General features: G+C 42.5%; 2 protein-coding genes across 2 annotated transcripts; one reads left to right on the top strand and one right to left on the bottom strand.

Moving 5' to 3' along the window:
• Positions 1-1,180: 1,180 nt before the first annotated feature.
• Positions 1,181-5,274, top strand: cUnh16orf87 (chromosome Un C16orf87 homolog). The gene is made up of 4 exons (XM_083996102.1): positions 1,181-1,476; positions 3,087-3,183; positions 3,321-3,500; positions 3,838-5,274. The coding sequence occupies exons 1-4, from the start codon at positions 1,411-1,413 to the stop codon at positions 3,954-3,956; spliced, it is 462 nt and encodes a 153-aa protein (XP_083852228.1). The 5' UTR covers positions 1,181-1,410; the 3' UTR covers positions 3,957-5,274.
• Positions 5,275-6,525: 1,251 nt separating this feature from the next.
• Positions 6,526-13,947, bottom strand: shcbp1 (SHC SH2-domain binding protein 1; the record flags this gene model as incomplete). Its single annotated transcript, XM_084001580.1, has 13 exons — positions 6,526-6,830; positions 6,905-7,034; positions 7,269-7,355; positions 7,704-7,822; positions 8,400-8,531; positions 9,144-9,264; positions 9,415-9,592; positions 9,702-9,932; positions 10,019-10,114; positions 10,200-10,408; positions 11,341-11,456; positions 11,547-11,756; positions 13,782-13,947. 13 exons carry the CDS (start codon positions 13,945-13,947, stop codon positions 6,526-6,528), a joined length of 2,100 nt encoding a protein of 699 aa, XP_083857706.1.

Raw genomic sequence — 13,947 nt, 5'->3', positions numbered from 1 at the left:
ACCCACACCCCCAGTTTGGTTTTATTGATTGGATTACAGATTTGATCGCTCATAATCACCCATGTACATATTAAGATAAAAGTTTAGTACATATGATACCCATAGTAAAATGTATTTTGAAAGTATCTATAATTTGAGTTTTCCATACAGTAATAAGTTGGAGCTGGTTGCATCTGGCAGATGTGGATGCACTGGTCTGGAATATGCTTGACTATCTGTTGCCAGGCAGGAATCTGCACTCAAGTGATCTCTAGTTTCAACACGTTTGAGATGAGTAGTTGCAGTGGTGTTAAACTAGATTATAGTAGTTCGTAAAGTGTTTCTAATGTTTTGTCCACCCGAATTTACAACCACAAACTGAGACCTCTACACATATCCAAAAAATGAGAGAGCTGAAACCTTTTAGGATTTACTTTGACTAAGAAATGTATTTATCTGATGTATGTCTACAATATTTGCAAACATACATAAGCATCCATATTTTATAATGGAAATCAAATGTCCCCCATAGACTATATTTGCACATACCTGTATATTACATTTGTGTATATGCTTTAGTTTAAATGTGTTGGTTTGCTTGCCTTTTTGGCACCGCAACTTATTTCGATGAAGTACTCAAAAATATTGTTGTACACGCAGATAGGATAGGAAGTTTCCCAATAATGACAATGTGCCAATGATCGATATGCTGCCTGAGGGTTACATTCTTTTCACAACCTTTAAAGACTGCTTCAGGAACAGTGGGAAAACTTAAACACCACCCGCAGACGGACACTGTGTGTTTGCTGGTTACTCGTTACCTAACAAAGTAAAAGCAAAAACATAACTGCAGTTGTGTACTTATTATTTATGTTTTGTTTTGGGGTTTGTTTGTTTGTTTGTTTGTTTGTTTGTTTGTTTTTTTGCATATTTTGAATGGAGCAATGCGACAAAACTCAATTTCCCTCTGGAGATGAATGAAATATTTCAAATTCTGAGAAATACATACAGGAATAACACCAAGAACAAATACAATGTGGCTCCTAACGTTTTACTTATCTCTTTTCTTTTCATGTGACGACTGAGCACCGTGAAGAACCATAGACTGTATAAAAAAGAAGAACTCAGCAAACCAAGATTTTTCAATCTCCCTCTTTCCCGTACGGACCGTGAACGCCCCGCGCCACCAGTCGGACGTGCAGTGCGCATGCTCGCAGCTTTAGCATTAATAGTGTAAGTGTAGTATGTATGTATGTGCTTATTAACGGCTTATTGTCACCGAGCTACACCGGGCCGTGTTGCCGTGTTTCTGGAGGGCGCCTCGCTGGTCGGTGTGGGTCGGAGCGGAGTCGTCGCGGTCCATGTTTTTACAGAGAGAAGTTGTAGCTCACGTACAAGTATCGGTGCGTCGCTGCTGAAGGAGAACAGACTATGTCGGCAAATAAAACAAAGAAAGTCAAAATGGCTACTAAATCTTGTCCCGAGTGCGACCAACAGGTGAGGAGAAGACGTCGTGCTAATGTGAACGTTGGTACCGGTGGTGTGTGTCCGTGTTGTGTGTCTGTTGTGTTTAGTTTCCGTGGTGTTTGGTGATGGTCAGGCCGTCATGGCAGCTCCTCGCCTCAGCTGCAGCCGCACATGGAGCATGAAGGACGGTGTCGCTGCTGCTGCTGCTGCTGCTGCTGCTCTCTGTGTAGCTGGGAGAGCCTCCACCGTCCAGGATAAATAGATATAATCACACATCAACCCCAATATCAACAAATACTCAAGCAATATTTCACTACATAATTTTGTTATTGCAGTTTTTGTTAGAGCGTATGAACTTCGCCATATTTCATATCAAAAGTTGTGGATGGAAGTTGTGGATTAATCCAAGGTTAATTATAGCTCATCACGGCCATTGCTCTGCTGATATATCCTAGATAAAATGGCAGAAAGCACTTCACAAAGCCACTGATTGCAATTTACCACAACTTCATGTTTAAAGGGTTAGTTTGACTACACACATCAATCAAAGATCTGGTTGTGATTGAAGTCGTTTATTGGACTCCAGATGTAGTTGTGCTTCAATCTGGTTTTGTATTTGCGGCAGTGACAGTACAGTACATGAGCCTGTACATGCAGCAGTGCAGCTGTCTGAGCCTGTTTACATCAGTAGGGTTCACACACCTACCTTAACTGGAATAATGACGCCCAGTGAAGTTTGTTCAGTTGTGCAAAAGTGAAGGAGCAGTCAGGTTTCATCACAACTATTATTTTCCATCTGCGCTGCACTATAAATCAATACATCTTAGTACCTGTAAAAAAAAATTTTTTTATGTAGCCTTGAATATGGGAAGAATAGCTAGTAAAGCTGCTGCTGAAAAATAACAATTGCTTATGAATGAAGAGCCAACAAACTGATAACAAAGGATTGCACTGATTGATATCATATTGAAAAAAATAAGTAATGTTTGATACAATAATACAAAAAAATACAAATAATTATATTTTTCAAAAACCCTTGTAAAATCATTTATGCGGTGCTGCTGCAACAGCCATGAATCAAAGCTAACATTTCCACTCATCCCTCCCCATGTGTTAATAATGATAATAACAAGAATATAGTAAAGCAGATCAAAAGATATGTATTAGTATAAATGAGTATTGAGAGGGATCAGCAAATAGACACAAACTCAAACACACTGAAACACAAAAGCCCATGAACACAGTATGGAAACAGGAAAATAGATGATAAAACACATAAACATCACAAAAACAAGTCTAAAAGAATATACTGTAGGTGAAGATGTGATTTATTCTGCCTAGTCTGCTCACTCCCCAGCCGAGGGGCCTGAAGTAAAAAGTTTGGTCACCTTTAGATTTAAACCTTGATTTGTGGAACTGAGCCCAGCCGGAGGATACAAGGCTGCAGGCTCGGAGGCCCTGCATGCTTTAAAAATGATAAAATCTTTAAATCAATTCCACAATGGACAGGGAGCCATTGAAGAGAAGCATGGATCAGGATGACATGATGAGCTGCTGTGTCCTGAACTAGTCCGAGGTTCGGAGAGACTTTTGATTTTGTGGCAAGAGACTAAACATGTTTCCTGTTTGTTTCTCTCTAGATTCCAGTCGCATGCAAGTCTTGCCCGTGTGGTTATGTGTTTATTAGCAGAAAACTCCTGAATGCCAAGTTGAACGAGCGCTCGCCAGCCATAGCAGGTAAGAGTCAACTACCACAAAGCTGACAAGATTTGACTTGATTTTGATTTGATTTGGCAAACCAACCAACCAACCAACCAACCAACCGGATGCATTAATCCTGATGCGTTTCTATTGTCTTTTGTTTTCTTCCTCAGACAAATTGGACTTCAAACGGAGGAGGACGGAGCGCATTCGTAGAGAGAGGATTGACTCCCCTCTAACCAGTGACATGGAGAACAGGAGACGGTCCCGGACCAACAGCCAATCAGACCCCATCCGAAGGGGGCGGGGCAGACCAAAGTCGGTGGGGCTGAAGAGACAGGAGGAGGAGAAAGGTAAAAGGAGTGATCACTTGGATATTGAGTGTTTGAAGATGCACATCTATATATTCCCACATGTACAGAAAAACCCACTCACATTTATGTTATGTAAGTGTTTCTAATTGATGTTTTTTATCCTAGATTATGTTTCTTACTTTATTTCTTTAGATTTTTCTCCTGTGCTGCTATTTATCTTCTGCTGCTCCATTTTTCTCTGTAGAGCATCAGTAAACTTACATCTTATCTTATCTTACCTTACCTTATGCACAATGAGCAGCATCGCCAGTGTGATTATCTGGTTATGAAGCCTTTTATTGTTGTGACCGAACTGTCATGTCATGTGTGTTCACAGAGAAACAGGAGAAGGAGGTGGATATTTATGCCAGTCTTTCTGATGAGAAGGCCTTTGTGTTTTCTGTGGCCTTGGCCGAGATCAACCGCAAGATCCTGGGTCAGAAACTAATATTATAGACTAAAGCCCGAGGGAGTGACAAACCCAGCCACGAGGACTTATCATCACATGGAAAAACTCTCAAAGAGGACGACCAAAGAGAGCACAACTGGCTGGAGCTAAACTTTGACCTGGACATGCTTCACCTGATCGACGAAGGAGACGGTGAACTTTCTCAAAGGGATTAAAACCACGTTACGGCTACGTACAGTTCACATCGTGCTTTAACTAGCTTTAGTCTGTTGGATCGGATCAGGTCAGATCTCTTTAAAGATGGAAAGCTCGACTCTTGGTGACGTCCAGCTCCACCAGAGCGATGCAGGAACTCAGATAAATATTTTTAAGAATGTGATGATTCATGTTGTGTTTGATGGACCCCAGCAGAGTGCCATACACCTCTGTATGATCTGATAATATCACAATAGATATATATATATATATATATAAAGTATATCCACCCAAAGTAAGACAGACCAACTGGGCTCAAATATCCTTTTTTAAAAAGCATAATTTGTCACCAGAAGTTTTTTAAATTAGGTTTTTAATACGTTTCAGTATCTGGGATTAATTAATTAATCTATTTAAATTTTCTGGCCTCAAAAAGTCTTCATAATTCAAAGACTAACGAGTAAACATTTTACCATGAAACAGAAAACAAACATATTTGTGCCAAGGAGGTTTTACTGCAAGAAGATTTGTGTGTGTGGTTAAAACTGCCAACCTGCTGTTTTTCTGAGCGAGTTTAGCCTCATATCAATCAGAGCTATCGATTGTTTGTATTGAAAGGGATTTCCAGTAATTCTTGTAAATCTGACGTAGTTTCAGAAAATTCTGTTGCACAAAAAAGTTTGAAATAAACCTGAGCGTGGTTACAGCGGCCTGTAAAGACTGGAGGGTTGTCAGGTTTAGTTTTCACTCACAAAGGGTGGTGGGTGGTCAACACATCTGTCCAACTCTGGGGTTACAGCATTTGGGTCTTAATATCCCAATAAAGAAGCAGCCTCATGTGACTCAAAAAATTAAAATGGACAAAGATGAAATATTTTGGATACTATGAGGATGATGCAGTGTTACCAGCCCAGAACCAGCAACACACTGCATCAGTTTATAAGCCGTCCAGTCACCTCCATGGGGTTTTTAAAATGTAGTTTTCAATGGCTGTGAATAACTGTTTAGACCAGGTGGTACACCACACCACAAGACGCAACTGCATGTCCCACATTTTCAACAGGAAAAGACATTTGGTCCCTAAATGTATCGCAGGTCTTTTTTTTTATCTTGTGTTTTGTTTATGTAACATGTAAGCCCCAATTTTAACTTCTTTACATTTAGGTTATATGGTGAATATACACTATGGAGAAACTGTGGTCAATAAAGTTTTCTTGGGATAAAAAAAAATTGAGGTTTTAATTTCTAAATTTTTGATGTGTATTTTATCTGGAGAGGAATCTGCAGCGGCTCAGGCCACCTGAGTGTCCAAAGTGTTTTGTTTAAACAGTTTCTGCAACATTAAGTCTTTCAAGTCAAAGTGTTGTACATGTTGCCTACCTACACAAAGGAAAATCACATGGGAGACTTTAAAAAAAAGTGCATTCTTTTAACAAAATAAAACATATGCAAAAGCACCGTAATGTTACTTGACTGAAAAAAAAATCCCAACCCGTCCCGTAACCCTGCTCCTACTCAGCTAAACCTCCTTATCCAATCTGGTCCAAAATGACAAGATTTCATTGGTTGCCACACGCCTGAAGTCATCTGATTACGAGGCTGTGGCTGAATAGTAATGACCCTGGAGTGTCTGAGCAGCAGCCATGATGAGAGCAGCTGGTCCACCGGCGCCAAGTAGAACGATGGTGTGAAGTGTTACATGTCGTCTGGTGATCCATCAACGTGATTGGCTGAGGTCTTGTGGATTTAAATAAGTAAAATGATACGATCAGATGTCTTTTTGAACATCTGGACCTTTAAGACAGAAGAAGTGAAGTTAAAAATACCCTGATTCATTTAAGTGTCGAGCCGTTCAAACGCCATCATAACAAACCGCTCCGTATCACTCACAAGACACAACACTCGCTGAGGTTTCAACAGACGCGTTTAATGTGCAGCAAATTCATTATATTGTCAGTTTAAACTAGAAACCTTAAGTCCGACAAAAATCTCCCCTCAACCATAAAACACATGATCCAAGTGTACAGAACAAACCAGAAGCACCGCGTGAACATCGCCTGCATTCAGCTGAACATCAGTGCTGGCCCACCTTCAGGGTAACGTCTTTTATTAGATCCGAAACTGAGCTGACAAAACTACAAAGTGACAAGTGAATTTCAAACGAGTTATGTATAGAAAATTAAAAACATTTTAGCGCCAGGAGACCGGAGGAATAAATAAGATAAAAGTTAAAAGGCGGATCCAGTCGCTGTTAGTGTGCTTCACTGTGCCTCCCGAGGTCTCACCATCGTCTCAGCATGACGTGAAGAAGCAAAAATGTATTCACAACAAACAAGAAAACGTTAAAATGTGAAGCCGTCATCAATCAAACGTCGCGCTGTGCTGACGTTAAGACATGCGAGTGCTTTGTGGGTGGGGGGCTCAGTAAAAGAATGTGCCAAAGTCGCCCATGCCGTTGCGTTTGAACTGGTTTCCCTGAATGGAGACAAAGATCTGGTGGTCCATCAGATCCTCGACGGCTCGGCTGCAGGACGTCTCCTTGTTTCTGCTCAGCTGGCGACTGAACTGCCACTTCCTGCCCGAGGTGGACGCCGCATCGCCATCTGAGCCCGCGTTTTCCGCGGACTCTGGCTGAGCGATCGCTGAGCTGCTGGAGGTTGGACTCTGAGGGTCTGAAACTTGTCTGTCTTCAGCCGTCTGTCCACTGGGGTCTTTCACAGCGTCTTCTGGGGACAAAAAAGGTCAGTGAGAGGCTGAATCTGTACAGCAGGATGTTTCTGTGACGCCGAGCGGCCCTTACCGTCGTCGTCCGCAGGAGCCCTTTGTTCGGTGTTGGGCTTCACCAGGATCACTCCATAGCACTCGTTGTTGTGGATCACATTGTTCTCCATGGTGATGGACGGCATCACGTCCAGCTCATCAGCAAAGTCCTGCACACACACAGCAGGTAGGTCAAATGAGGTCAAATTGTCCTCAAGGACAAACAATGTTGGTAGAGTTGAAGAGAACAGGAGGCTTAAAGTCCCATCGTCAAACAGTTACTGACAGAAAGAGTTTACGATTCATTATGTGAACGTTTTAATGTCGTCTGGCTTGAATGAAGAGTTCTCATCATCCTGTTTTCTACTTTGAGTGGTCCTATTTGTGCCATTGCCTCTTCTCACCTTGATGAGGATCCCGTCCTTACAGTGATGGATGCCATTACTGACCAGACTGCAGACAGTGCCGGGGTAAATCTCCACACCAGCCCCCTGCACACAACAACACAGCAACATGACTGGCCTGCACAGTCTGAATCACTGTCAATGTTCAAAACATAAAAAAAGCACCAAAGACCTCCGACAGCTCTTTAATACTGGAGCGCTGGAGCGAAGGTCAGTGCACCAACCAGTTCCTTTCATAAAGGAAGGTCCAGGAAGGTTTAAACACAATGCTACTCAGACACTTCAACTCAGTTTACTCATTTTGAATCTTCCTAAGGCTTCCAAGGCGTCCAATCCAGTGTTTCCTCTCTTTTAGCTCTGTGTTTGGTCGCCACCAGCTTCAGCGCCTGCTGCCACCAGGTCAGAGACCGAACCAGAACAGTGAACAGCACTCACCTTGGATCCGTACAGGTCGCACATGTTCATGTTGAGCCGGGCAGACGTCCGGACGATGACTCCGGTGGTCTCACACTGCAGCACACAGTTCTCCATGTTGAGAGTCCCCTGACGGACACCTGGCAGGTAGCAACAGCAGAGTCGGCACATTCAGACTGTCACTGTTCGTCTAACACTGATTACACAGATGTGTGTGGACTCGGCTGCACACGGGCATGAAGATAATAAAAACTGTAGGAATCAGAACTGTTATGATCACAGTGCACAGGTGAAGATATGAAGTTGTTAAACAGCTTTCTACAGCTCAACTTCCTGCGTTGTCATGGTCTTCTCCACAAGAGACGGTGGGGGACAAAAGGGCTTCTTGTGATTGTGTGCTGACTGACAGTATTGACAGCTATCTGCTTTTTCAAAACTATCGTAATATCGGCCTTTAAAAATCCACTATGAGTCAACTTCCTGCTCGTCACACAGAGCTTGTTTATGCTGCAGACGTCCCAGATCCCAGCCACATCTTTGTGTGTGTCAATAGCCATCTTTCTTTCTGAAGAAACAGCCGAGTTGTCAACTAGGAAATTACACATTACACATTTAATGTGTGGTAGTTAGTCACAGGGAGGAAAAATAGGAGAAGTAAGTGAGCAAGAAGAGCACTGCACTCGTTCAGGATCTGGGACATCGTTCATCTGTACTCACAGAGGATGCCCTCGATGGCGTCATGTTGGATGAACTTGATGTTGGAGAGTCTGACATCAGCTCCCGTGGACTCCACAAATGAGTCTCCCTTGCTTTTCTTCTCAATCACCACATCGTCAGGAAAACCAAAGCCTGGGACGCACACACACAAACAATCAATACTCGCCACTGATGATATTGGCATTGGTATCTGTTTATATATGGCAGTGGCACTGCCCCCTACTCACTGTTCCTGTACACTTTTTATTGTTGTTAATATGAACCTGTGTATTATTTGAATGCACAGGTGCGTTTATACCTGGCACTGGGCCCAGTTTATTATAAATCACTGCTTTATACATTATACAGTAGAGTAGGGGGTCCCTGCTCCATTTCTCCATCAGTCTGGGGGTCCTTGGCCTGAAAAACTTTGAAGACCCCTGTTCTAAAGCTGTTTTACTCGTTTACTCTTATTTTTTCTCTTACTCACTTCTAAACGTTCCCCTTCTTTTCGCATTTTAATATTTTATCTTTAGTATTATGTTTGTATTTTTACTCCATGTTTAATACAGTATTCTACCTTTTATTTCTGGTTTTAGTCTTTCTTTCAGCTTCTCTATACGAGTATTTTATTTATCGTTGTCGCTCTGTCTTTATCTTTGATCTACAGTCTTCAGTGTTTCCTCAGTTCCTGTTGTTGTTGTCTTATGTCTAGAGTGAGAGAGACTTGGTCATTGATTGTTTATTGTGGGTGTGTATATTTACCCTCTACAGTGATGGAGTCTGGTATGAAGATGCTGCTGTTCACAGTGTAGACACCTGGAAGAACAATGACCACGTCCCCCTGATGACACGAGTCCACCGCCGACACAGGCTCTCTGTGGAACTAAACACACAGTAACAGACTGAGCTCACTGACTGTTGTTCACTGTTTTGTACCGTCATCTTAGAACAAAGTGGTTTGTTAGTTTCAGACCTAAACTCATCTGTTTAAGAGGCCACACCAAAGGTCCTGTGGTGAGTTTGTGGTACTGACCATGATCTCGGTTTCCCCGCTGGAGCACAGGGGCAGCAGTTTGGCGCTGAGGAGGGACTGGAGCTGCGTGGGGCTGCAGGGGCCTGTGACCACGTGGACGACCTTCACGCCTGATTCTCTGGGCCCACGACTCTGCACACACTGCTGCCTGGCGTTGCCTTTGTAGGCCAGCACATACCTGGGCAGAGGGGGATGGGGTGAGTGTCCCAGCTTGTGGAAACAGTTGAATGAGACAAGACAAAGACAAGACAGTGGTGGTGGTGAGTTTGAAGGAAACGCGTCTCTACCTCAGCAGGGGGTTCTCGATGATGTGCAGTTTGCGTTTGAAGGTCTCCAAGTGGTCGCACAGCTTCAGACCCTCCACCATGGACACGTTGTCCAGCTCAGAGTCCGAGTCGGGGCTGAGGCCGCTGCGCAGCACGGAGAACTGCTGGAAGCACTGGGAGCAGTTCTCCAGTAAGGACTGGTACTCTGCCACCAGGCCCACTGGCACTCTGTCCTCCAAGATGTCGTAGTAGCTGAGAGGAGACATTTACAAGCTGGATTCATTGGAAGGAACCGGCACTTCGTACAAGACTGTCACAAAGACAGAGGAGGCACTCACAGTCTGAGACGCGGCTCCACACAACGGACAAAGTAGTCGAAGTCGTCATCTTCATCCTCCTCATCCCACTGCCTCCAGATGTGCTTATAGAAGAACCTGCGGACAGAGGAGGGGAGGGTATATCGCAGCTGGCCAGTAAACGACAAATTAAATAAATCTGTGGACGAGCAGCAGTGTGAACCTGAGGTGCTCCAGAGCGAGGGCGGTCTGATCGAAGTCCCCAGACTCTTCGTAGACCACGTGCAGTTCCTGCAGCAGGACTTTGTGCTGAGTGGCCTCCAGCAGAGACGTCATGGCGTCTTCGGTGAGTTCACAGCCTCTCGTGTCACACTGCAGCGGCAGCACGAGCCTGACGCATGCCTTCAGATCCTTCAGCTCCAAGTCGCGCACCTGAAATCATCGTCAACTCCTCAAGACATGTTGCCAGTGATTTACAACAGCCCTCACTTATATTTTTAATCCATTTCTAAACAGGTGCAGTGTGACAGTCAAACTGCTTTTATGAACCAGCCTCTTCCTCTTTTTGAAAGAGATGAGGGCAATAACTCATTCAGGAATTTCAACATTTTTGACTTTTTAACAGTTTGTGGACTTACTGAGCAACTCTTTTTCAACCTTCTAGTGTCATTCATCAAAAATCAATCAATCAATTTTTTTTATCAAAAACCTGAGTGCATGACCTGATCAGGGCTGGATAGTAATGAGTAGTGTACTTCAGTATATTTTCTGGGTATGTACAATTTTTTTGTGAGAAAACTTCTAATTCTTGAGGGGAAATCATGAAAATTTCTATAAAGGACTCTTACTTTGAAGCAGAGGTTCTAGTCAGAAAATTTGATGGACCACACCCCATTTATATTGTACTTGCTGCATTTTTAGTCTTGAACAGCACCTAGCAGTGGAAGGTTTAATAATATCTGAAGTTTTAGCGATAACGTAAGTTTTCTTAAATGTTAAGTATTTGCACTCATGTGAAAAACATCGGTTGTTGGTTCAATTGTTTTTAAGTTCTACAGTCAGCTCTTCTGTGAGTTATTTCATAGTCATTAAGTTTTATAATACACTGTTCAATTCAGTTTATTTCACACAAATCAGACAGAAAAATTGCACACAAGTATAGACATATGGTAAATAGTGATGTGTGAAAATGCAACACCCCAATAATCTTCAAAGTTAGTGAGTAGAGTCCCACATTGTTCAGACACAGGAACTCGTCAAAAGTTCCTAATAAATCCTGTTCTGACTCAGGATTAAAGGCAAAGTGTATAGAAAATAAAAGTGGGCATGTAATATCAACAGGGATGTGAATAAACTGGTCTCACCTCAATCAGAACGTCAAACACTTCAGTCGACCACACGGCCAGCCAATCACACGGCTCCACCACCTTCTCCAGGTAGTCTGCTGTGAAGGCCTTCACCTCCGAGGGCTTACAGTCGCCTACACACAAGTACAAGTACACACACTCAGTGACTCTGACTACTGATGATACGCCCTGCAGTCAGACTCTGTGGTAGTGTGTGGTGTTACCCAGCATGTAGTCCTGAAAGGCCTTGAACCTCTCGTAGAACAGCAGGTGGTTGGTCTGAAAGGTGTCTGGGAGACTCGAGGGCACTCCACTACGACGCTCACTTCTCTGCAGCTGAGTCCCCGACTTCTCAGTGTTGAAGTGATCTGTGCCGCTGTCGTCGTCGCTGTCATCATCACTTCCATCTTCCTCATCATCATTCCTAAACAGGGCTGTTGAAAAAGGCCAGATAATCTATATTATTTCTTATGTGAATTTCAACAGGGCAACTTCAATGAAACCCGTCCTGACACTGTTATATAAAAATAAAATGACCATCAACCCGCTGATTATCTGAAACATCCAACAGACTGATCCTGGTCTCCTCATAGAGAAGATTAGAAGAATCTGTCCAACCTTCAGGGACCACACTGAAAATCTTGACTATTTTTATGCAGCCTTTCTAGGTCACTTTTAAGTAGATATGGGACATTGACCACCTTCACTTCTTTGTGGAAAAGGCCATAATTCCAATACATTAACAATCAACTTCAGTGTTGTGCAGAGTAGCAGCATGCCATCATCTTCTTATAATTAATTACACTCAGTAGCCCAAGTTAATGAGCTAAAAGTTGTAAAGCAGGAAACAAAGTTTTTCAGCATTGTTCCTGTTCTTCTCGGTCCCAGTCTGATTGAACACACAATCTACACAACAACTTCGCCACAGTCACAGGAAGCCTTTCTCTGAAGCCTGCATGTTTTTATTTAATCACCCTTGGGAGCATTTTAATTTGCGATGCCAAATGTGAAAAAATGCTAATAATCTATACATTTTATTGATCTGCTACTAGTGCGGAGGGTCAGTAAAGATTGCAAATTACACATCCTAACATATATCTTTTCACGTTCTTCTTCTGATTATTCAGCATAGTTATCATATTTTGAATACAATTGATTATCTTGAGTCTTACTCAAGAAGACGATTCTTCAGTTGTTTCCATCTGAGCCCAGGATGTAGCCTACATTAAGACTATAGAGGTGCAACACAAGATTTTTTTCCTCTGAAACTTTTTTTTTTTTTTTTAAGAAAATGCTATCTATGCTAAGGATTGTTTTCAGGTGCGTCTGTGGTGCTTCTTTTAGAGCTAATCAGGTAAATCCAGTTTAACCTGAAGCAGTTTCTGATGGCTGGTGTAACATGTGCTGCCGCCAGAGGGGAAATAAATTAATTAAGAGGTATATCACTCCAACCTTTGTGTTGTGTTCGTGCTCCACCCTCTGGTTTAAATCTCTATAGATGAGGATTTATAGAGCAACAGGAAGACGACCCAACACTTCAAGTTCAAAGCTTCACAAGAACCCCTGTTTTGTTGTTCGAGACCTCCTACGTGTACACTATTTGTTTAAAAACAGAGATACATGAAAGTTTATCACATTGAATAAATATATCAGAACTATTATGGCTTCATTTTAATTATGATTAAAGATTCCTCCTGAAGATGATTTTACTTTTCTTGATCACAGCCTCTTTTAAATACAGTCTATGATCACAGCTCATAATGAGGAGACTCTCTGACCATGAGGTTTGATTTAAAAAATGTTATATTTCAGACAGACTGACACATCAGACACAAACTACTTATTTTTGTCTCTGCAGCAGAACCAGTCTGACAATAACCTCTGCTTTAATTGTCTCAACCATGTGTTATCAACATGTTTGTTCTTCATCAGGGCTGACCAGTGTTACTTTCCTCAGTATCTCCACCTTGCACTTTGCTTTTTGTTGAAATTATATTCATTTTATGTTAATGATCTAAACACTTTTGTAATCATGTTTGCACTCTCTTGCCTACACTAACTTACCATGTATTAATTATATCCGTATATTTGGAATAGAGGACTGAAACTAAACTATTTCTCATGAGGGATTAACAGATTGTGATATATTTACGTTTTCCACATGGACCTACTGAGTCGTGCTGCAGCGGTGAACCCATGGTTATCTGAGCCAGGTGATAAAGCTTCGTAGTGCAGGTTACTGTGACCATAGACATATCTATGACTGTGATAACAAATGTTAGGTTTATTCTAGTCGGATAATCAAAAGTGATCCTGGATTAAGCCGAACAGGCCTCAGGTCATGACGGGAGACCATGGCTCATGACGAGCCATACAGCTGGAGTTTAAGCTGTCATTAAAGATAAAAGGGAGATATTCTTACATTCATGTTTTATTAAGGTGCAATAATAACAGCAGACCTTGTGATATGGTAGGACCAGGATGTCTCTCTGCAGCATCTCCATCGCCATTGTTGTTGTTTTCCACGTCGAGTTCAACGTTAACGAACGACGACAGGTCGACCGCCGACACGTTTACAGTCTCCGTCCCTCCCGTGGACGTGGTTTCCCGTGACTCCTGCTCCAT

This window comes from Trachurus trachurus (assembly GCF_905171665.1).
Source record: "Trachurus trachurus genome assembly, chromosome: 3".
Taxonomy (NCBI): Eukaryota; Metazoa; Chordata; class Actinopteri; order Carangiformes; family Carangidae; genus Trachurus; species Trachurus trachurus.
Note: the sequence above shows the minus strand (reverse complement) of the source record. Positions and strands in the feature narration are given on the sequence as shown.

Coding starts and splice junctions, on each gene's coding strand:
- cUnh16orf87 (XM_083996102.1), top strand. CDS start 1,411: ATGTCGGCAAATAAAACAAAGAAAGTCAAAATGGCTACTAAATCTTGT. Junction 1,477..3,086: donor GTCCCGAGTGCGACCAACAG/GTGAGGAGAAGA, acceptor GTTTCTCTCTAG/ATTCCAGTCGCATGCAAGTC. Junction 3,501..3,837: donor GAGACAGGAGGAGGAGAAAG/GTAAAAGGAGTG, acceptor GTGTGTTCACAG/AGAAACAGGAGAAGGAGGTG.